General features: G+C 42.5%; 1 protein-coding gene across 25 annotated transcripts in view; it reads left to right on the top strand.

Annotated features, from left to right (window-relative positions):
* The window catches only part of LOC109571642 (nuclear body protein SP140-like protein), an 81,194-nt gene that overhangs the window by 15,952 nt on the left and 42,507 nt on the right, over positions 1–22,735 (top strand). For 12 of the 25 annotated variants that reach the window (XR_011562094.1, XR_011562096.1, XM_070773571.1 and 9 more), the window contains 10 exons: positions 928–1,096; positions 3,351–3,434; positions 5,653–5,736; positions 6,132–6,215; positions 9,243–9,311; positions 10,340–10,411; positions 15,295–15,378; positions 16,361–16,441; positions 20,828–20,911; positions 21,993–22,073. Coding sequence is in view for 23 of the 25 variants with exons in the window: in XM_070773571.1 (XP_070629672.1) it covers positions 928–1,096; positions 3,351–3,434; positions 5,653–5,736; positions 6,132–6,215; positions 9,243–9,311; positions 10,340–10,411; positions 15,295–15,378; positions 16,361–16,441; positions 20,828–20,911; positions 21,993–22,073 (892 nt within the window). In the remaining 2 variants the exon portion in view is untranslated. The remainder of the gene's footprint in view (positions 1–927; positions 1,097–3,350; positions 3,435–5,652; positions 5,737–6,131; positions 6,216–9,242; positions 9,312–10,339; positions 10,412–15,294; positions 15,379–16,360; positions 16,442–20,827; positions 20,912–21,992; positions 22,074–22,735) is intronic. The other 13 variants (XM_070773507.1, XM_070773539.1, XM_070773532.1 and 10 more) reach the window with 10 other exon arrangements.

Below are 22,735 nucleotides of genomic sequence, written 5' to 3' on the forward strand. Positions count from 1 at the left end.
TCTTTAGACATTTCTGGATGCAGAATGCGCTCTGGGCCTTCCTGGGAATCTGGGGGCAAGTCATCATTTTGTCTTTGTGATTTTTCTTCGCCCTTTGGCCGTATTCATAGGAGTGGAGAGTGGTTGCCAGGTTTCCTGGAAGCGAGGGCAGTGCTTATTGTCTGGTCAACAAAATGGCTGCTCAATACCAGTAAGGACCACTCCTGAAGTGTCCTGGCCAGGCTCTTAAAGTCCCCACACCACCTTCAACTTTGAAGTTATTTTTATTCTACAGAATTGCTCTCTTAAATGGACATCAGTGTCAAAGAGGCAGGTTAACAAAATAAGAGTCTATTTTTACAATGGAGGATATTTTAGATGTCATCCAAATATATGTAGCGAAAGTGAAAGTCGCTCAGTGGTGTCCGACTCTTTGCAAACCTGTGGACTATACAGTCCATGGAATTCTCCAGGCCAGATACTGGAGTGGGTAGCCGTTCCCTTCTCCAGGGGATCTTCCCAACCCACAGATTGAACCCAAGTCTCCTGCATTGTAGGTGAATTTTTTACCAGCTGAACCACAAGGGAAGCCCGAGAATACTGGAGTGGACAGTGGTGCTGGTGGTTTAGTTGCTAAGATGTGTCCGACTCTTGTGACCCCATGGACTGTAGCCTGCCATGCTCCTCTGTCCATGAGATTCTCCTGGCAAGAATACTGGAGTGGGTTGCCATTTCCTTCTCCAGGGGATCTTCCCAATCTAGAAATTGAACTGGGGTCTCCCCTGCATTGCAGGCAGATTCTTTACCAACTGAACTATCAGGGAACCAGTCCAAATATATGTAACATTCTAACACTTCACCAGGGAACAAATTTGTTTATTTCTGATCTGAGTCTCCCATAACCCATACACTCAAAGCTACATAATTCTCCATTCAATATTTTTTAAGGATTTTCAAGAAGCTTGTAGAAATCTGGTCCCTGTGGAAAGAGTGGCGTATAACGCTCTCGATGAGCTGGAGAAGAAATTTGACAAGACAGTTCTGGAAGCCCTGTTCAGCAAGGTTAACCTGAAGGCCTATCCTGATTTACTTCAGATTTGCAATAACTTCCAAAACGGTAATTAGAGCTTTCAACAACTTTTGGGGACTCAAGTCTGCTTCATTCACTGATTCGCTCATTCACTTTTCATATATTTGCAAGTTATTTTACTGAGTGACTACCTAGTGGCAGGTAAAATGGGAAAGAAAACACACATCATCTGGGTCTCCATGGAGCTTACTCGTAATAGGGGTGACACCTTAACCCAGTAATGCCGCAAATGATTGCTCAGCCAGGATCTATATTTGAAGCTGAGAAGCATAGGATTTGAGTCTCTACTTTTTTGGAGGGAGGCATGAATTATGCCCTTTTGTTGGAAAGGAGGGAGCCTTCCCTAATACTTGCAGACACGCTCAAAGACAAAACGATTTTCTTTGTAGGAAAAAATGTGTCATTCGGGGCAGTCGCATGCCAACTTCTTCCCCTAACAGAGTGGAGAACTTGCAGGAGAAGGCCAGCACCTACCCATGCATTGGGGAGGGGCAGCATGGGAAAGCTACATCAGGAAAAAGAGACAGTAGGCTTGCAGAACCATGTGGCTACAAAAGGGAGTGTGGGCGGGAGGTTTTGGAAGCCCCTTCTGGAAAGGGGAGTTGCAGGGGATTTTTGAAGGTTGGACATCCTGTGCTAAGGAATTTGAAATTTATTATTTGAGAAATAAAGAAGTAATATAAGATTTTTGAGCAGAGATAAAGTAAAAGAAGTCAGTATAAAGAATGGGATGTGTTTATTTGTGAAAATTATGTCTTGTAAAATAAGAGCTATCTCATTTCCACAGTGCTATATCGAAGCCCAAAAAAGAAATAAAGAAAAGCCACAAATTTCAAGTTAATACTATATTTGTAACCATGGTGTCCTCAGGCCACGGGTAGGAAGGGAAAGGTGGTTACCTTTACTGCCCACATCTCAGGGGCTCTGACCTTCTCCCAATACTGTAAGGATTCTTCTCCCTGGACCCCAGCACCCACATCACGTGTGTTAATTTCTGGGGCTTCCTGTGCTGAGACGTCCTACCCACCAGGCTTGCCATTGCCAAGCTCCTGGTGTAATGCAGCTGCCCACCTGCCCCCAGAGGAGGTTGTTGCTGGTACCGTCCAGGCCCAGCTGTCCACAGGAGCTTAGGATCTGCAGCCCGGAGCCAAGATGCTGGTAGGAGGGGTCAGAGAAACACCCCCACTCCCATCACTGAAATGCCTGCTTCTGGAGCCTCCTTACATTTCTAAAACCTCTCACCCACACAGCACTTGCCCCCCATGTCCTCTTCCAAAGCTGGCTCGGGCATGAAGTCAAGGTGTCCTGGAGATGGAAAAAGTATCTCTTACTGCCCTGAACCCTCAGTGGGTATTGACCCCCCACCCCCCGCCCCGTGAGGTGTGCTCCTGCCATCCATCCTTCTAGCAGCATCTTCTGTGAGTGTCTTTCTCTATTTCTTGAGTGTTTTTTCCTCATATCTTGTGAGTCTTGCTTTTCCAAGTATGTGTGCTAAGTCACCTTGAAATGCAGTTTTGATGTAAGGGTGCCTTGGCCTGGTTTCTCGTGCTTGTTACCGTCTCCTGGGTCACTGGTACAGCTATGGCAATGTTTACTTCCTGTTTGTGCCGTTCATAAAATAGTCGCTTCCTGTCTGTGTCTTTCAGACAGGGTCTTTCCCTGTTTCCTGGATCTCTCCCCACCCATCCCACCCCAGGGAAATAAGAGTTTCTCTTCAGTGTTGTGTCTCTATAACCAGATCTTCTTCCGTGGCTCAAGATCTTTTTTCCTTCTTTCCTTCTTCCCTCCCTCCATTCTTTCCTTCCTTCCTTTTTCTCTTCTTTTTAAAATCTTCATCTTCTAAAGACGTTGGGGCTTTTCTTCTATAACATAGGTCTATTTCTTTAAAAACATCACCTTTCTCTTGAAGAAATCCTTCTGCTTCTTCCCTAGTCTTAGTTGCACATAGAATTTACAAAGCACATTCCACATTTATTATTTATTTTAAATTGGCTTTCATTGTTTCCTGATCATTTGGAAAGGGGATTGACCCCTGTTTACAACTTTCCACTATCTATTCTTTTTTAAACCTTGAGAGGTGTGTTCAGTGTGGAACAGCTGTAAGATTACAGGGGCAACATCAAGTCTCACAGGACTTGAGAGACCCACTGAAGCCCAGGGTTTCCTGAGGGCTGGGAGGTTTTCCCTGAACTGTGGGAGTCAAGGATGTGCCTGGATGCATAGCTGTGAGATGCAACTCGTGGTCCCCATCTGAGATCTCTACTTGTCTTTCTCTTCTCAGCGATTCGTGACAAATTCTATTACCAAATCCTTGATGAAGGAGAGACAAAGGAGATGCTCAACTCACAATTAAACCATGAACAAGGTAATTCTGACTTGACAGAAGCTTGTTTTCTCATCTGCTAAGAAAGAAGGAGATCAGAGGTCAGGAGACCGAGCTCTTGGTGCAGCAGGAGATGAGGAAACCAGAGCAGCAGTGTGTGTGTGGGCTCAAGTAAAGCAACCAGATTTGGAATACAAGAATATTACCAGGCAGCTGTGACAACCAAGAAGGCAGAACGTAAATCTGAGAGAGGTCTCACTAACCGTGAGGCAGAATTAAGGGGAAGAACTGATAGCAGTAACCATGAGTTAGGAATTCAGTGGACCTGGGAAAGAATAAGGGTTTGGTATTATTTGGACTTCTCTGGTGGCTTAAATGGTAAGGAATCCACCTGCCAATGCAGGACACCCAGGTTTGATCCCTGGGTCAGCAAGATCCCCAGAGGAGGAAATGGCAACCCACTCCATTATTCTGGCCTGAAAAATCCCATGGACAGAGGAGACTGGTGGGCAAGAGTCCACGGGGTTGCAAAGAGTCAGACACGACCGAGTGTGTAACATACAGAGATAGAGAAGTCCAAAGAGGAAGCCACTGATGTGTCCAAAGAAGGAACTATTGTAATGTTCGCTCATAATAAAAGAGAGGAAGAGAAAAAGGAGTAATTGTATGCAGAAGAAAATGTGGAGGAAATAGTGTTTTGTAGCAAAGAAGAAAAGGAAAAGGGAAGGAGTAAAAAGGAAAGAAGAGAAGCAAGGGCAGTAATAAATTTCTGACAATAGTTACAACACACAACATCCATGAACCAGTAGACACACGGTCAACAATTGATGTGGATCAACTCGCTTAATGCTCACATATGCAATATGTAGTTTTGTAGCCAGTATGCACGGTTTCTAACTTTTTAATCACTTCATTCATATTATTACTAATAGTTATTCATTCTAAGACATTAATTGAAAATTATTGTTTCTTTCTAAGTTACTGTAATTCAAATATTTCTTTATCAGGAGCATCTCACTTAATTCTCATAACAATCCTGTCATAAGGGTTTTGTTACTCCCATTTTTCAGGAGAAGAAACAGAGGTGTGAAGGTAGCTAGAGATTTAGTGAGTGAAAACTCCCTTGAAACCCAGGAAAATTGTCTCCATCCTTAAGCCAAATGGTCAACAGTAAATTTAATTAGTTGTTAAATGTTGGGTTTTTTTTTTTTTTTTTTTTCCCTTGGAAATGACCAGTGCAAGAAAAAACCACAGAATGGCTTTGCAGAATACCATGAATATGTATCTTTAATTTGTATTTATACCTCAAAGATTACATGTTTTAGACATGCATTAATACATTTATGTAACATTTTGATGTATTTAATAATACTTATTCTTTTGAATGATGACCAATTGCTAAAAGTATAAAATGTACATTAAAAAGTACAAAGTATGTAAAAAATATATTTAGAGATTCATCTACTACTGGGAATAGTGGAAATGAGAATGGGTGGTGGAAGGATTTATAACAGTTATTAGTAAAGAGTAAAAGGTTCATCACATAGAGTGATGGAGAATGTACAAAGAATTCCTATGAATGAATAATAAAAAAAAAAAACACACCACCAATTTAAAAAAGTGACAGAAGTCTTGAAGAGACATTTCACTCAGAAGATATAAAATGGCCAATAAGGACATAAGTGAAGTGAACATTAGTTGTTGGGGAAAAGCCACAACAAGCTACCATTTGGTTATTAGAATCGCTAAAATTAAAAATACTGACAACACCAAATGCTGGAGGGACCTGTGGAGCAACTAGAACTCCTTTATGTATGTTGCTGGTTTGAATATAAAGTCATATAACCACCTTGAAAAACTGTTTAGCAGTCTCTTATAAAGTTAAACATAACTCACCACCCAGCAGTTCCACTCCTAAGTATATTTTCATACGGAATGAAAACATATGTTCATACAAAGATTTGTACAACAATGTTATTGTAGCTTTATTCCTAATAGCTAAAATCTGGAACCAATTCAAATTTTCATCAATAAGAGAGGGAATAAACTGTGATATATTTATTAAATGCAATATTATTCAGCGATATAAGGAATGAACTACTGATATAGGTAACCACAGGGATGAATCTCAGAAACATGTTGAGAAAAAGAAGCCAGTTACAGAAGGACTGTGTGATCATATTGACGTGAGCATCCCTACAGACAAGTCTCTTCTCTGGATACTGCCTGAGTTCTGTCATTTCCTTGTTGCTCTCTTCAGTGTCCTTGGAACACTCACCTCTCCAAATGAACAGTGTAAGAGGATTTGAAAGTATGCCCAGACTACTGCCATATAATAGGCAAGGTAACTATCATTTAATCTGTCAATTTCAAATTAAATACAAAGATTTGTACAACAATGTTATTGTAGCTTTATTCCTAATAGCTAAAATCTGAAACCAATTCAAATTTTCATCAATAAGAGAGGGAATAAACTGTGATGTATTTATTAAATGCAATATTATTCAGCGATATAAGGAATGAACTACTGATATAGGTAACCACAAGGATGAATCTCAGAAACATGTTGAGAAAAAGAAGCAAGTTACAGAAGGACTGTGTGATCATATTGATGTGGCATATGTTTAATCCTTAGTGTAGAAAGAAACTACACTATGTAGGAACACAATCTAATTTTCATTTTCAAATGTCCCACATAGTTGAAGTAAAAATGACACATTTCCTTGTTGCTCTCTTTAGTGTCCTTGGAACACTCACCTCTCCAAATGAACAGTGTAAGAGGATTTGAAAGTATGCCCAGACTACTGCCATATAATAGGAAAGGTAACTATCATTTAATTTGTCAATTTCAATTCTGTATCAAATCTTTGTTTTCTTGTCTTCATGGAAGCAAAGCCTACCTTCTACCTCCTATCCTAAGCCTCTGCCAGATCCCACTTCTACCTGCGCTTACCTGCTCATAGATGGAACAGAGACAATGAGAAAAGGAAACTGAACTCCTGAGTAGGTGGGGCATCCATAGATAGGGAATATAAAAAGAGAAAATGGAAAAAGTATATAAAGTGTAAATATGTGACCAGTTAAAAGAATGGATCCAGTTTTCCAAAAGGAACATAAAATCCTACCCTTCCAGGCTGAGATAGGAGATAATTTTCAGTTAGGTTCACAGAATAGTTATGAGAAACTGGGGAACATCATGCCATGTGAGGTTCACGTGGGAGAGCTGGCCAGTTGGAGGTCCCTGGGACTGTAATCAGAGTCCAAGAGGAGAGATTTGGAGATGATGAGAGGGCAGAACTTGGAGGATGAAATCACACAGAAAGACAGAAGTTGAGTAGCACTGAGAGACAGAGGTCAAAGTAAAGTGGGAGGAACAGAAATGGAAGGGGAGCAAGTGTAAGACACAGCAGAGGAGAGATAAACTGAAAAATCTCCAAAGAATCTGAGATAAAATTTGAGAGCCAAAAGTATGGAAAGAGAAAGAGCAAGAGGAAAATATCAATGCTAAAAATTGGGAAAAGTCAGAGAGAAGTACAAGGGCAACTGTGTAGAGAAATAGCTGGAGAATGGATGGAAAACAGGTTGAGTGAAAAGAGGATAAAAGAGAGGAAGAGATCAGGACATTGCAGGCTTGAGGTAAGAGCACTGGGTGTAAGCAACTTAGGGCACAAGGGTTGGCAACATCAGCTGTGAATTTTCAGATCAAACTGTCCTTAATCACCGAAGTGGCACTTGTAAAATACTCAGATTGAAAAAGTCCTCTCCCTGAACATTCCAATGATTCCTAAGACCAAATCACCACCCTAGATTGTCTTCAGAGTGTATTTATCCATGGACTCAAAGACCATCATCTGCTAGACATCAGCACTTGAGTTCTTTCAAGAACCTTGAACTTGGCACTTCAGGACTGAATATAGCTTCTTCATTGCTCAAGCTAGATCTAACTCCTCTTGATCATTCATGTCTCAGTGACGGGTCACTATTGTCTCATGGGTTTTCACATTGGGTGTCTAGGTGTCTCCAGGACTCCTCTTACTCTCAAATAAATGCCCATTACTCATCCAGCATAGTCATCTCTCTTCCAGAATAACTCGCACCTGTCCAATCTGTCACACCCTCAAGTCTCGAATCCAGATCTCTGTCACGGTTCTCAAAACAGGCTCTACTCATAACTTTCCTCTAACCTTACTCCCATCAAATGTGTCATTTTTACTTCAACTACGTGGGACATTTGAAAATGAAAATTAGATTGTGTTCCTACATAGTGTAGTTTCTTACTACACTAGGATTAAACATATGTTCCTCTGAGTGGCATCCACGGTCACCCAAGGTGAGCCCCACGTCTATTTTCCCAGCCTCATCACCTGCCTCCTACATTGTTAATTCAATATAGGATAAACTCCCCCCACCCCAGTAATTTTATTTTTTTAATTTGTATCTTTTTCATTTAAAAAATTTTATGGATTTATAGTTGATTTACAATGTTGAGTTAGTTTCAGCCAATCACTTTGCTGATTCAGATGTACATATCTATGTGTGTGTTCAGTCTCTCAGCTGTGTCCAACTCCTGTGACCCCATGGACTGTAGCCCACCAGGCTCCTCTGTCCATGGGATTTTCCAGGCAAGAATACTGGAGTGGGTTGCCATTTTCTCCTCTAGGGGATCCTCCTGACCCAGAGATCAAACCCGGGTCTCCTGTGTCTCCTGCACTGCAGGCAGATTCTTTACCACTGATCCACTAGGGAAGCCCATATATATATATATATATATATATTCTTTTTTACATGTTCTTTAATTTTACATTATTACAAGATATTTGGTTTTGGTTCCCTGTGCTATATAGTAGGTCCTTGTTAACTATTTGATATATAATAAAGTGTATATATTAATCCCAAACTCTTAGTTTATCCCTCCCCCATAGCCCCTTTGTAACCATAAGTTTGTTTTCTATGTCTGTGAGTCTGTTTCTGTTTTGTAAATAAGTTCGTTAGTATTATTTTTTTTTAGATCTCATATAAGCCATATCATATGATATTTGTCTTTCTCTGACTTACTCCCATGATAATTTTACTTGTTAAATCTCTCTTTCATATCTGAGCCTTTTCATATATTTTTTACCTTATTATGAACTGTTTTCACGTTCCACTATCTTCCACTTAACCGCCTCACTCTGGCTAAAGCCTACTTAAAACATACTATCTCAGAGACATTTTTCTAGAGAAAGTTAGGAAAAAACAGTTGAGAGACAAAGAATAGCAGAGAAGGAGCAGCATCAGAAAAATAAGAAAAAGCTGCAAGAAAAGAGAAACAGACAGTCCAAGAGACACCAGCAGGAAGAAACAGAGGCAGAGATGGATAAAACACACAGAATCGATGGAAAGGGAAGAAATAGAAAGAAAATGCAGTATAAAAAAAGGAAGATTGTCCCACAGTGGGTGAATTCCTCATCCCGTAGTGAAACCTGATGAAGCAAAGTTAACCTTCAGATCAGGTTATTTTCTTCTCAGGTGCTGGAGTGGTTAAATAATCTGCCTGTCCATGCAGGAAGCACAAGAGACATGGGTTCAATCCCTGGGTCAGGAAGATCCCCTGGAGAAGGGAATGGCAACCCGCTGCAGTCCTCTTGCCTGGAAAATTTCATGGACAGAGGAGCCTGGTTTGCTATAGTCCATGGGGTTGCAAAAGAGCTGGACATGACTTGAGTGCAATATGGCATGGCATGGCAGATTGTTTTGGGGAGCAGGGCTTTCCAGTTTCTCAGCCTTTCTTGATTTTCCAGTTATTTTCTTGCTGTGATTCTTCCTTGGTCATAAATTGAAATGCTTATGGGATTGCAATCTTTTCTGCAGAGAACAGCAACGCCTGGGATGAAGAATGGCCCCAGGAAGCCTCGAGCTTCTCACCAAGATATGTGCCAGGTAAGGATGGGGAGGAACTGCCAGCCGAGGGTGTCAGGTGGCTGAATTCACAGCAGGTGTTTATTGAGTGTACTTCACAGTCAAAAGATCTAGAGTGTCCTAGAATCCCATGAGTCCATAACAGCATAAGTAACATAACAGATAGCACAAATATTCCCAGTGCATTCTGCCAGCAATATGCTGGAGAAAAGGGATGTCTCTCACAGCTATGAACAGTAAAAACTTGCATTAATACCTACCCACCTTTTATCTTCTCTAGAGAATAAAACCTCAGTATTTTTCTGTTTGTTTATAATGCTATTATTTTGTTATATGTTGTTTGCTTATATATTATGTTTGCTTATAATGCTAACTTTGGAAACCTCTCTCCCTAAAGAAACATGTCCTCCAGATCAATTGCTTCCAAGTTTAAAGTGCAATTTTTGTCAACCAATAATATTATTTATTATGTGACTATTATTTTTCAAAGAATCTTGGCAAACAAGGCATCATTCTTATCTCCACAAAGTTATGGGTGTAAACAGATGGACTGTTACGTCTTCCTATTGTATAAGTAAAGAAATAGAAGCACTGAGGTGTGTGAGGGTCTTTTAGGAGTTCAAAACAAGCTAAACAAGCTAGGGAACCAGCATCCTCAATGACTCAGAGTGGTGACTGCTGTGTAGGGCTGGCGGAGAGTCAGGGCAGCTAAAACCTAGAAAGAAAGACTGTCACGAGTAGGAAAACTGTTAAAGAATGTTGAAGGGCAAAGAAGAAAAAGCCCAGAGGGTAAAGGAGGTGTGTGATCCTTCATGGCACAGAAACGACCATGTGTGAGGACAGAAAAATGAGAAGAAAGGTGACTGGGGGCTAAAGAGAAGGAAAACAGGCAGAGCAAGGCTCCAGTGGGTCTTAAGTGAAGTCCTTGGAACAAGTTTTGTTTTCCCAAGGAGAAGCTTACCCGAGCACTGGACATCGGAATTCAGCATCATCCATGGTCTGTTCCCCCATCACAATGTCTGGTTGGTCTTTTCTGTGTTTCTCTTCAGTTTCCTCTAAGCACAAATCTCTCCAAAGGACCAGCAAAGGCAATTCTGAAGAGATGCCCAAACTGAAGCCAGGTAAACGGGGAGCTGGGAAACAATGGAAGTAGTGGCTGACTTTATTTTTTTGGGGCTCCAGAATCACTGCAGATGGTGATTGCAGCCATGAATTAAAAGACTTCTTGGAAGGAAAGTTATGACCAACCTAGACAGCATATTAAAAAGCATTACTTTGTCAATAAAGCTCCGTCTAGTCAAGGCTATGGCTTTTCCAGTAGTCATGTATGAATGTGAGAGTTGGACTATAAAGAAAGCTGAGCGCCAAAGAATTGATGCTTTTGAACTGTGGTGTTGGAAAAGACTCTTGAGAGTCCCTTGGACTACAAGGAGATCCAACCAGTCCATCCTAAAGGAGATCAGTCATGGATGTTCATTGGAAAGACTGATGTTGAAGCTGAAACTCCAATACTTTGGCCACCTGATGCAAAGGGCTGACTCATTTGAAAAGACCCTGATGCTGGGAAAGATTGAAGACAGGAGAAGGGGACGACAGAGGATGAGATGGTTGGATGGCATCACCAACTCAATGGACATGAGTTTGGGTAAACTCAGGGAGTTGGTGATGGACAGGGAGGCCTGATGTGCTGCGATTCATGGGGTCACAAAGAGTTGGACATGACTGAGCGATTGAACTGAACTGAATTAAGTGACCAATGATCTCACTGATTTGTTCACATGTCTGTATGCAAGGAACATGTTCCTCCTCCCTCCAAACACAGATACACCCATTTACTCAGCCTCTGATTGTTTTCTTCCATGTAAGGGAGGCAAGGGGGAAAGAGGGGCTAACAACCTTAATGGAAGGGCTTCTGGGTAGAGAATTTAAGGGCACAGAATAATAAAAATGTAGATTGAGGGCACCACGTGGAGTTGCCTGCTGCTACTGCTGCTGCTAAGTCACTTCAGTCGTGTCTGACTCTGTGCGATGCCATAGACAGCAGCCACCAGGCTCCCCCGTCCCTGGCATTCTCCAGGCAAGAACACTGGAGTGGGTTGCCATTTCCTTCTCCAATGCATGAAAGTGAAAAGTGAAAGTGAAGTCACTCAGATCAGATCAGATCAGATCAGTCGCTCAGTGGTATCCAATTCCTAGCGACCCCATGGACTGAGCCTACCAGGCTCCTCCGTCCATGGGATTTTCCAGGCAAGAGTACTGGAGTGGGGTGCCATTGCCTTCTTTGGGAGTTGCCTAAGTAGGTCTAATTATTTAAAAGTATGTGGAATCTAAGGCTTCATGGGTGGTTCAGTGGTAAAGAACCCGCCTGCCAATGCAGGAGCCACAGAAGCCACGGGTTCAATCCCTGGGTTGAGGAAATGGCAACCCGCTCAAATATTCTTGCCTGGGAAATTCCATAGAAAGAGGAGTCTGGCAAGTTACAGTCCAAGGGGTTGAAAAGAGTCAGATGTGACTGAGCAACTAAACACACATGCATGCCGCATGCACATATGACATCTAAATACTACCAAATTGGAGTTTAGAAGAGAGCAGTCATTATAAACTTGCTTTCCAGGATTGCATAGGATTAATGAAATACTAAGAATAGCAGAGACAAAGAGGAAGTGAATGAAAGAATAAACAGGGATGGATTAAAGACCTAAATGTAAGGCCAGATACTGTAAAACTCTTAGAGGAAAACATAGGCAGAACACTCTGTGGCATAAATCCCAGCAAGATCTTTCTTGATCCATCTCCTAGAGTAATGAAAATAAAGAACAAAAGTAAACATGTACATTACCATATGTAAAATAGATGACTGGTGTAAGTTTGTTGCATGAAGCAGGGCACCCAAAGCCAGTACTCTGAGACAACCCAGAGGGACAAGGTGGAGAGGAAGCTGGGAGGGGGGTTAGGATGTGGGGACTACATATATACCTGTGGCTGATTTATGCTGATGTATGGCAAAAAACATCACAATATTGTATAGTACTTATCCTCCAATTAATATAAATAAATTAATTTTAAAAATTAACAGATACAAAAAAAAAATTAACAGATGGGCCCTTGGTAAAAGTAAAAGTATTTGTGTAGCAAAGGATACCATAAACAAAACAAAAAGACAGCCTTCAGAATGGGAGAACATATTTGCAAAAGAAGCAAATGACAAAGGATTTATCTTCAAAATATGCAAGCAGTTGATGCACTCAATATCAAAAGCACAAACAACCCAGTGATAAAATAGGCAGAAGATATAGACACTTCTCCAAAGGAAACATACAGATAGCCAAAAAAAAACCCAAAACAAAACATGAAAAGGTGCTCAACATAACTAATTATTAGAGAAATGCAAATCAAAACTGCAATGAGGTATCACATCACACTGATTAGAATAGTCATCATCAAAAAGCCTACAAACAATAAATGCTGGAGAGGGTGTGGAGAGAAGAGAACCCTCCTACAGTGTTGGTGGGAATGTAAGTTGGTATGTCCACTTGGAGGGACTTCCCTGGTGGTTCACTGGTTAAAAATCTGTCTTGTGATATAAGGGACACAGATTCGATCCCTGGTTGAGGAACTTAAGATCTCACATGCCATGGAGCAAATAAGCCTACGTGCTACACCTACTGAGCCCAAGTGCTCTGGAACTTTTGTGCCACAACTAGAGAACCTGTCAGTCAGTTCAGCCGCTCAGTCATGTCCATCTCTTTGTGACCCCATGGACTGCAGCACACCAGGCTTCCCTGTCCATCACCAACTCCCAGAGCTTGCTCAAACTCATGTCCAGTGAGTCAGTGATGCCATCTAACCATCTCATCCTCTGTTATCCCCTTCCTCTTCTGCCTTTAATCTTTCCCAGCATCAGGGCTTTTCCAAAGAATCAGTTCTGTGCATCTCAACAAAAATATCCCGCATAATGCAACGAAGATCCTGCATGCCACAACTAAGACCCAACAAATCCAAATAAATAATTGAAAATAAATTGGTATAGCCACTATGGAGAACAGTATGGAGGTTCCTTAAAAAAACAAAAACAAAAACAAAAAATAAAGTTGCTATATGATCCCATTCCTGGGCATATATCCAGAAAAAACCATAATTCAAAAACATACATACACACCAATGTTCATAGCAGCACTATTTTCAATAGCCAGGACATGGAAGTAACCTAAATGTCCATCGACAGATGAATGGATAAAGAAGATGTGGTGCTTATATACAATGGAATATTACTCAGCCATAGAAAAGAGCAAAGTAAAAACATTTGCAGCAACATGGGTGTACCTAGAGATTGTCATGCTGAGTGAAGTTAGTCAGACAGAGAAAGACAAATAACATACAACATCACTTATATGTAGAATCTAAAAACACAAACTTAATTACTCAGCAGAAATAAAGTTGCAGATGTAGAAGAGCAAGTGAAAGTTGCTCAGTTGTGTCCGACTTTTTGAGACCCCATGGAATTTCATGGAGTCCATGAAATTCTCCGGGTCAGAATACTGGAGTGTGTAGCCTTTCCCTTCTCCAGATTTTCTCTACCCAAGGATCAGTCCCAGGTCTCCTGCATTGCAGGAAGATTCTTTACCATCTGAGCCACCAGGGAAGTCCATACCTTCCCCCAATCATCCTCCCACCACATCCATTCTCTTCAACTCACCTAGATGACCCTTTGAAAAGGCAAGTTGGCTTATTTCACTTGCCTACTTTAAATCAATAATTCCTGTCATCATAAGGATTAAATCTTTCCTTTATTTTTCGTCCCATGGCTCCAGCCTCATGCGTGCCACTCTGGCAATGATTCTAAAGTTCATGTAAAACTTTGCAGTACTTTCAATTTTGATGAATATTTCTTGTTTGAGCCTTTGTACACACTTAGTCTTATTCTGGGAACAGTTTTCTTCGTCGATTCCACTCTCCATTCTGCTCACTAACTGGTGAAATTACATGGAAATTATAGACCATCTCAAAGATACCTTCTCTGATCCCTAGTTCTAGAAAGTAACAGTCTGAGAAATGGGGCGAGGAAGGAAGGGGGAGAAAAGGCAGGTGGAAACAGACATGAGAAAAGAAACAAATCAGGACAAAGAGAAGTACCAAGAGGTTCCAACAGCAAGATGCTGAGGTAGAAATAGAAGAAGCAGAGATGTGCGGAAAGACTGGGAATGACAAAGAGAACAAGATCGGGAGACAAAATGTGCAAGGTCCCTTAGAGTCTCCATTAGATTATTGGATTGTGCAAGCCCTCCTCTCGCCTTCATGAAACAGTAAGACACAGGCATGCAAATTGTCTTAACCTCTATTTTATGGCTGGGGAAATAAGCACAGAAAGGCATGACAGTTATTTTTGCAAGAACAAGGTAGAAAAGGAAGAGTGGCCACCAGCATCCTGGGTGTGCCCCTGAGGACAGTGGTGTGCAAAGCCAGCTGGCAGTCAGGGTGGGGTCACATGGTCAGAAGAGGAAGAGGAAGCCCAAGGAGTTCTGCAGGTTCTTAAAGAAGTGAGCTCAGGTCCAGGAGAAAATTTTAGCTAAGGAAAAATTTATATTGGTGGGGAGGGAAAGGAAACCACAGAGAGATGGGGAGTATAGAAATGGACCCAATCATTTGAGCTTTAAGAGAAGTAGAAAGGATAACAGGGGAAAGGAGATATACTATCACTGAAAAACAAGCAAACAAACAAACAAAAAACTCAAGACCTGAAAACAAGAGATGAGGAGAGAAGCCCAAACAATCAAATGGATGCACAGCTAGGAAACAGCTGCGTGGCCGCGGAACTGTGGGTAGGACCCTGACAGGGAGACCGAAGGGGAAGAGGCGCAAGCAGATGGCAAAGAAACAGGAGACAGGGTGGCTCTCAGACCAGTGCTTGGAGCAGACATGTCACTGTCCCATCGTGTTCGCATGAGTGCGCTGAGGTCTGTCTCTGATCACCCTCCATGTCCATCATGCTCTTGTTTCTCCACAGTGACCAGTGATCCCAAAGCTCCCCAAGTGCCTCCTGAAGGAGAACCCAAGGAGGTGCTCAGCCTACTACCAGCAGAGGGAGAAGGTAATTATTATTTAAATTCCTAACTGCTTCAATAAATGGGAAAAAAAATCCTCCATGTTTCTCATCTTGCCATTCTCTTCTTCATAGTCACATACGTACACATGGAACTGTGTCAGTTTCTCTTTTTTTCCCCCAAACTGAGAGAGACTAAGGATAAAGGTGAACTAAGCTGGGTGGGGAGAGCGCCCCTGGGTGAAGGAGGTAGGGAGACATGGTGGAGATGTGTCAAAGGTGAACTGGGATCCGGAAGTAGAAGTGCCGGGGTAACTTCAGCTGCATATACAATTCACACTGACATATGGCAAAAACCACCATGATATTGTAAAGTAATTATCCTCCAATCAAAATAAATTAATTAATTTAAAAAATCCAATTTGGCCATTGAGGCAAGGAGATCACCAGCTTCCTTCCGGAAGTCCTAGGAACACGAAAATAAGTCTTGTGAATGATGGATAGACTTGTGATGTAGAAAGGTGGTGTAGTATTCTTAGGATAGAGCTGATAAGGGGAGGCTCTCTGGCCCTGTGGTCCATGAGAAGATGGAGGGAAGAATGGGGTGGGGAAAGGTGGTAAAGAGCAGTGTCAAGGCTGAAAGAGAAAAAAAAAAAGACAGAAGCAGAGGAAACATCACACACCAAAACAAAGAGAAGCATCTAGAGACACTGGCAGAGGAAACAAGGGCAGAGAAAGAAAAATATGCAGTCAATGGGAAGAGAAAGAAGGAGAAAGAGAATTAGATGTGCAGGGAGTGCCGGGAGAAGGTGGCTGGTTCTCAGCCTCCGGTGGTAATGATGGGAGGGAGTTACCCTGCAGATTGGGGGATCTCCAAGGGCAGATCAAGATGGTCTGGGACAGGGACAGCCCCACCCAGGAGAGAACTGAGCTTTCTGTGTCTTCACCATGAGTTTGTTTGTTTGTTTTTTGCCGTGATTTCCCCTGGTTGCATACTGAGACCTCTGAGGGATTTTATTCCTTTCTGCAGAGGATAACAATGCCTGTTGTGTGATCTGTGAGGAAGAAGAGCCCCAGGAGGCCCTGAGCTCCCCATCAAGATGTGAACCAGGTAAGGAAGAGGTATTGTCAGCCCTAAACTTCAGGGTGTCAGATATCTGAATTCAGAGCTGAATAGCATGACCCTGGTTATAACAGATGAGTTCCCACTTAGAGTGAAATGTTAGTTGCTCCATCCTGTCCAACTCTTTGCAAACCCATAGACTGTAGCCCACCAAGCTCCTCTATCCATGGAATTCCACAGGCAACACTGGAGTGGGTTGCCATTCCCTTCTCCAGGGGATGTTCCTGACCTGGGGATAGAACCGGGTCTTCTGCAATGGAGGCAGATTCTTTACCATCTGAGCCACCAGGGAAGTCCTCATGTTGTAGTAGGCCAGTCCTAAAGAAAGTCTTTTGTCCTCCACAATCTTTATGTTTATTTACACTAAAGATTTGATATTGTGGTTTTAACTCTTGAGTACCCTTTATTCCTATGAAGAATAAAGATAGATATTTATCTAGTGTTTAACAATAATACTATTAATAATATATTTTCATAACATTGGATAGGCTTTCAAAGGAATATGGTCCTTGAGATCCACTTGTCAGAAAGAAAAAATCAATGACCCAAAATCTCACAAGACAGTTATTGCCACATATTTTTTTAATCAATCTATTGGATTATATAGCACTTTATTCTTTTCTAAGTACTTTGGCAAACACGATTTCCTTACAAAATTTTAGGACTTAGCCAGGGAAACAGTTATTATTTCTCCTTAAAGATTAGGATATGGAAACATAGAAAAATGATGCTTGTTATTCCCTGAGATCAAAGTAGAAGGAAGGACAAAGACTCATCTGTGTCCCGAGTATCCCACTGCAGGTAGTGGCTCTGTGAGGCTCTGCGAGGCTCAGCCTCACACAGGGAATTGGGAGATTGGGATCGACATATGTGTGTGTGCTCGGTCACTCATTTGTTTCTGACTCTTTGTGGCCCCATGGACTGTAGCCCGCTAGGCCCCTCTGTCCATGGGATTTTCCAGGCAAGACTACAGGAGCGGGTTCCCGACTCAAGGATCTAACCCTCGTCTCTTATACCTCCTGAATGGCAGACAGATTCTTTACCACTAGAGCCACCTACCAGATATAAAATAGACTAACAAGAATCTATTGTATGGCACAGGGAACTCTACTCAATACTTTATAATGACCTATATGGAAAAAAGAATCTTAAAAAAGAATGGATATATGTATATGTATAACTGATTCACTTTCCTGGGTATCATAAACTAATACAATGTTTTAAATCAGCTATACTCCAATAAAAATTAAGAAATAAATGGATATGAAATCTAAATAGAACCAGGCTGCAATATGCTATCAGGGAAGGGAGATAATTTTCAACCTGCTTTTGCTAAGATTGTCCCAAGAACATGGACATAGTGAGAATAATCATAATACAGAAAATTCATGTGAAAGACATTTGAAATTAGCATGCCAAGGGGAAAGAAAGATTCCTGCTCATTTGTCAGTGGCAGAAGATGAGAACTTTGACAATATGGAGAAGGAACAAAGTAAGATGTGAGAACAAAGTGAGATGGACAAAGTAAGCAGAAAGGCTGGAATTTTAACTTTTAGATTTAAATTTTAGGTGGAAACATTGCAAACAGAAAGTTAACAGTTAGAGAGAAGAGACAGAAGCAAGGAAATGAGTTCCCCAGAAGAAAGGAGTTAAACTCAATAATCAAACAAGGTACAGAGTTTAACAGGTAGAGAAACTGATATGAAGAGAAAGACCCTAAAAGGGAAAGTGCTAAGAAGTAGAAAGAGTGGAGGAAAGCATGACAGTTATACACAGAGGAAAAGATAAAGGAGAATGAGTGAAACATCTGTAGACAGGAAACACCATGTACAAGGGATGGAGAAGACCGTTGAGGACGTTGTAGGAACTGAAAGAAGGGTTGCTGCATGGAGGCAACTTCTAAAACCAGGAGCTGAATGTGTTAACAATGAGTTTTCACTTCAGTTCAGTTCAGTCACTCAGTCGTGTCCAGCTCTTTGCGACCCCATGGACTGCAGCATGCCAGGCCTCCCTGTCCATCACCAACTCCCAGAGCTTGCTCAAACTCATGACTGTCGAGTCGGTGATGCCATCCAACCATCTCATCCTCTGTCATCCCCTTCTCCTCCTGCCTTCAATCTTTCCCAGCATCAGGGTCATTTCCCATGAGTCAGTTCTTCACATCAGGTGGCCAAAGTATTGGAGTTTCGGCTTCAGTCCTTCCAATGAGTATTCAGGACTGATTTCAGATTACCCCAATGATCAAAGTGGCACCTGTAATAGCCTCTGAGGCAAGGGGCCTCTCCTCAGCCATTCTTGTCTACTTCCATCTATAACTTAATGGTCCCCACATTCCTATCTCTGGCCCAGACTTGTCTTTTAAGCTCATTCATCTAAGTGTCTGGATTTATTTGTACAGGAATCTGTGAGACTGCCCCATTTGGGTGGTTTTGGGAAACTTCAGTAGCAGACACTTCCTTAGTTGTATGGACCATCTTTCTTGATGCCGCATCTGCCTCCTTTCCTGGTGTTCTTTGTTTCAGTATGGAACTCTGTTGTTCCGTTCTTCAGGCAGACACCTAGGAATCGTCAATGTCTCTTCCCCCTCCTTCAATTCACACAACCCATCAATCATCCAGTTTAATCAACTACACCTTGAACATGTCTCCTGCTCGTCCATTGCTTGCCGCTCTCAACACAAAAGCGCTCATCAGATCTCTCTTCTCTCTGGAACCAGAGCCAGAGCAACAGTCTCTGTCTAGTCTCATACCTTCCCCTAATCACCCTCTCCCTGCATCCATCCTCTCCAACTCACCTAGATGACCCTTTGAAAAGGCAAGTTGGCTTATCTCACGTGCCTACACCTTAAATCAGTACTTCTTCTTGTCATAAGGAGTAAATCCTTCCCTTATTTTCCTTTCCATGGCTCCAGCCACATGTGTGCCTCTCCTGCAGTGACTTTTAAAGTACATGTAAAACTTTGCAGTAATTTTAATTTTGATGAATTTTTCTCATCTGAGCCTTTTGCACACACTTAGCCCTGTGCTGGGAACAGTTTTCTTGGTCCATTCCACTGTCTAATCTGCTCACTAATTGGTGAAACCACATGCCAATTATATTTACTTATCTATTTATATATTTTTGAGTGCATTGGATCTTACTTGTGGCACATGGGATCTTCATTGCAATGTTTGGGTTTCTTTCTAGTTGTGGCCTTTGGACTCCAGAGCACCTGGGCTCTGTAGTTGCAGCTCATGAGCTTAGTGGCCCCTTGGCTTGTAGGATCTTAGTTCCTCGGCCAGGGATCAAACCCACATCCTCTGCATTAGAAGGTGGATTCTTAACCACTGGACCACCACGGAATCCCTCACATGGAAGTTATATACCATCTCAGAGATACCTTTTTGGATCCTTCGTTTTAGAAAACAGCAGTTTGAGAGATGGGGTGAGGATGTAAGGATCAGCATCAGGGAAGGAAGGAGGAGAAAAGGTAGGTGGGAACAGACATGGGAAAAGAAACAAATCAGGACAAAGGAAATAGCGAGACATTCCAACAGCAACACACTGACTGAGGTAGAAACAGAGGAAGCAGAGATGCATGAAAAGCGCGAGAATGAAAAAGAGAATGAGACTGGGAAACCATGTATGCAAATCAGATTACTGGGTTGTACAAGCCCCCCTCTTAGCTTCACAAAACCAAAAGACAGGTGTGCAAACTGTCATAACCTCTATTTTATGGCCGCAGAAATAAAGCACAGAAAGGCACGGCAGTTATTTTTGCAAGGGCAAGGTAGAAAAGGAAGGGTGGGCACCAGCATCCTGGGTGTGTCCCCGAGGACAGCGGTGTGCGAAGCCAGCTGGCAGTCAGGGTGAGGTCGTGTGGTCAGAAGAGGAAGAGGAAACCCAAGGAGTTCTGCAGGTTCTTGAAGGAGTGAACCAGAGTCCAGAAGGTTTTAGTTAAGGAGAAAGTAATGCTGGTGGGGAGGGAATGGAAATCACTGAGAAACAGGGAGCATGGAAATGGACCAACCACTTGGACTGTAAGTGATCTAGCGTAAGAAAACTAGAATGGATAATAGAGGAAAAGAGACACACTATCACTGAAAAACAAGGAAACAGGAAACCCCAAGACATGAAAACAAGACATGAGGAGAGAAACCCAGACAATCAAATGGATGCACAGCTAGAGCTGCGTGGAGGTGGAACTGTGGATAAGACACTGAGAGGGAGAGAAAAGGAGAAGGGGTGTGAGTAGATGGCAAAAAACAGCCAGCCCGTGGCTCCCAGGAGCAGAGCTTGGAGCAGACATATCAGTGTCCCATGGTGTTGGCACGAGCCCACTGAGGTCTGTTTCTGATCGCCTTCCACGTCCATCGTGTCCTTGTTTCTCTGCAGTGACCTGGGATCCCAAAGCTCCCCAAATGCCTCCTGAAGGAGAAGCCGAGGAGGTGCTTAGCCTACTATCAGCAGAGGGGGGAGGTAATTATGACTGAAATTCCCAACTGCCTCAATAAATGGGAAAAAAATCTCCTCTTCTCTCATCTTGCCATTCTCTTCTTCATATTCACTTATGTACACAAAAAATTGTGTTGATTTTCTCTTTTGTTTTTCCCCAAACTGTGAGAGAGGCTAAGGATACAGGTGAGTGGAGCTGGGTGAGGACAGCACCCCTGGGTGAAGAAGGTAGGGGGCCAGGATGTGCCAAAGGTGGGCTGAGGTCCCGAGGTAGGAGTGCCTGGGTGACTGTGTGTGTGTGTGTGTGTGTGTGTGTGTGTGCTCAGTCATGTCCAACTCTTTGCAACCCCATGGACTCAAGCCCACCAGGCTCCTCTGTCTATGGAATTTTCCAGGCAAGAATACTGGAAAATTTCCTCCTTCAAGGGATCTTCTCGACCAGGGATTGAACTTGGGTGACTTTAACTGCATATAAAAATCCAGTTGTCAGCAGGTTATGGCCACTGAGGCAAGGAAATCATTTTCACCTTCCTTCTGGAAGTCCTAGGAACACGAAAATAAGTTTTGTGAATGATGAGTAGGCTTGCAATTTAGAAAGGTGATGTAGGATTCTTAGACTAAAGCTGATGAAGGGAAGCTTTTGGGCCCTGTGGTCCATGTGAAAAATGGAGGGAAGAATGGGATGGGGAAAGGCAATAAAGAGCAGTGTCAAGGCTGAAAGAGGAAGAAAAAAAAAAGACAGGAGCAGAGGAGACAGCACACACCAAAACAAAGAGAAGTATCTAGAGACACTGGCAGAGGAAACAAGGCCACAGACAGAAAAATATGCAGAGTCAATGGGAAGAGGAAGAAGGAGAAAGAGAATTAGATGTACAGGGAGTGCGGGAGAAGGTGGCTGGTTCTCAGCCTCCGGTGGTAATGATGGGAGGGAGTTACCCTGCAGGCCAGGGGAACTCCAAGGGCAGATCAAGATGGTCTGGGACAGGGACAGCCCCACCCAGGAGAACTGGGCCTCCTGTGTCGTCACCATGAGGTTTTTTTTTTTTGCCATGATTTCCCCTGGTTGTATACTGAGACCTCTGAGGGATTTCATTCCTTTCTGTAGAGGATAACAATGCCTGTTGTGTGATCTGTAAGAAAGAAGATCCCCAGGAAGCCCCGAGCTCCCCACCAAGATGTGAGCCAGGTAAGGAAGGGGTATTGTCAGCCCTGAGCTGCAAGGTGTCAGATGTCTGAATTCAGAGCTGAACAGCATGACCCTGGTTCCCTGCTCATGTTGTAGTTATTGTTTAGTCACTCAGCTGTCTCCAGCTCTGTGTGACCTCATGGACTGCAGCAAGCCGGGCTTCCCTGTCCTTCTCCATCTCCCGGAGCTTGCTCAAACTCATGTCCATTGAGTCAGCGATGCCATCCAACCATCTAGTCCTCTGTTATAGTAGATCAGTCCTAAAGAAATAGTCTGTTTTTCCTCCACAATCTTTATGCTTGTTTACACTAAAGACTCAATATTGTGATTTTAACTCCTGTGCACCTCTTATTTCCTATAAAGAATAAAAGGTAGGTATTTATCTAGTGTTTAATAGTAATATTATATTGTTATAACTTTGGATAGAGTTTCAAAGAAACTTGGTCCTTGATATCTACTTGTCAGAAAGAGAGACCAATGACCCTAAGCCCACAAACAGTTTTTGCCACATATTCTTCATCAGATTATTGGATTATATAGTGCTTTATTGGGCTTATCTGATAACTCAGTTGGTAAAGAACCCACCTGCAATGCAGGAGACTCTGGTTCAATTCCTGAGTCGGGAAGATCTGCTGGAGAAGGGGCAAGCTGCTCACTCTAGT

This window comes from Bos indicus, chromosome 2 (assembly GCF_029378745.1).
Source record: "Bos indicus isolate NIAB-ARS_2022 breed Sahiwal x Tharparkar chromosome 2, NIAB-ARS_B.indTharparkar_mat_pri_1.0, whole genome shotgun sequence".
In the NCBI taxonomy this organism is placed as follows: domain Eukaryota; kingdom Metazoa; phylum Chordata; class Mammalia; order Artiodactyla; family Bovidae; genus Bos; species Bos indicus.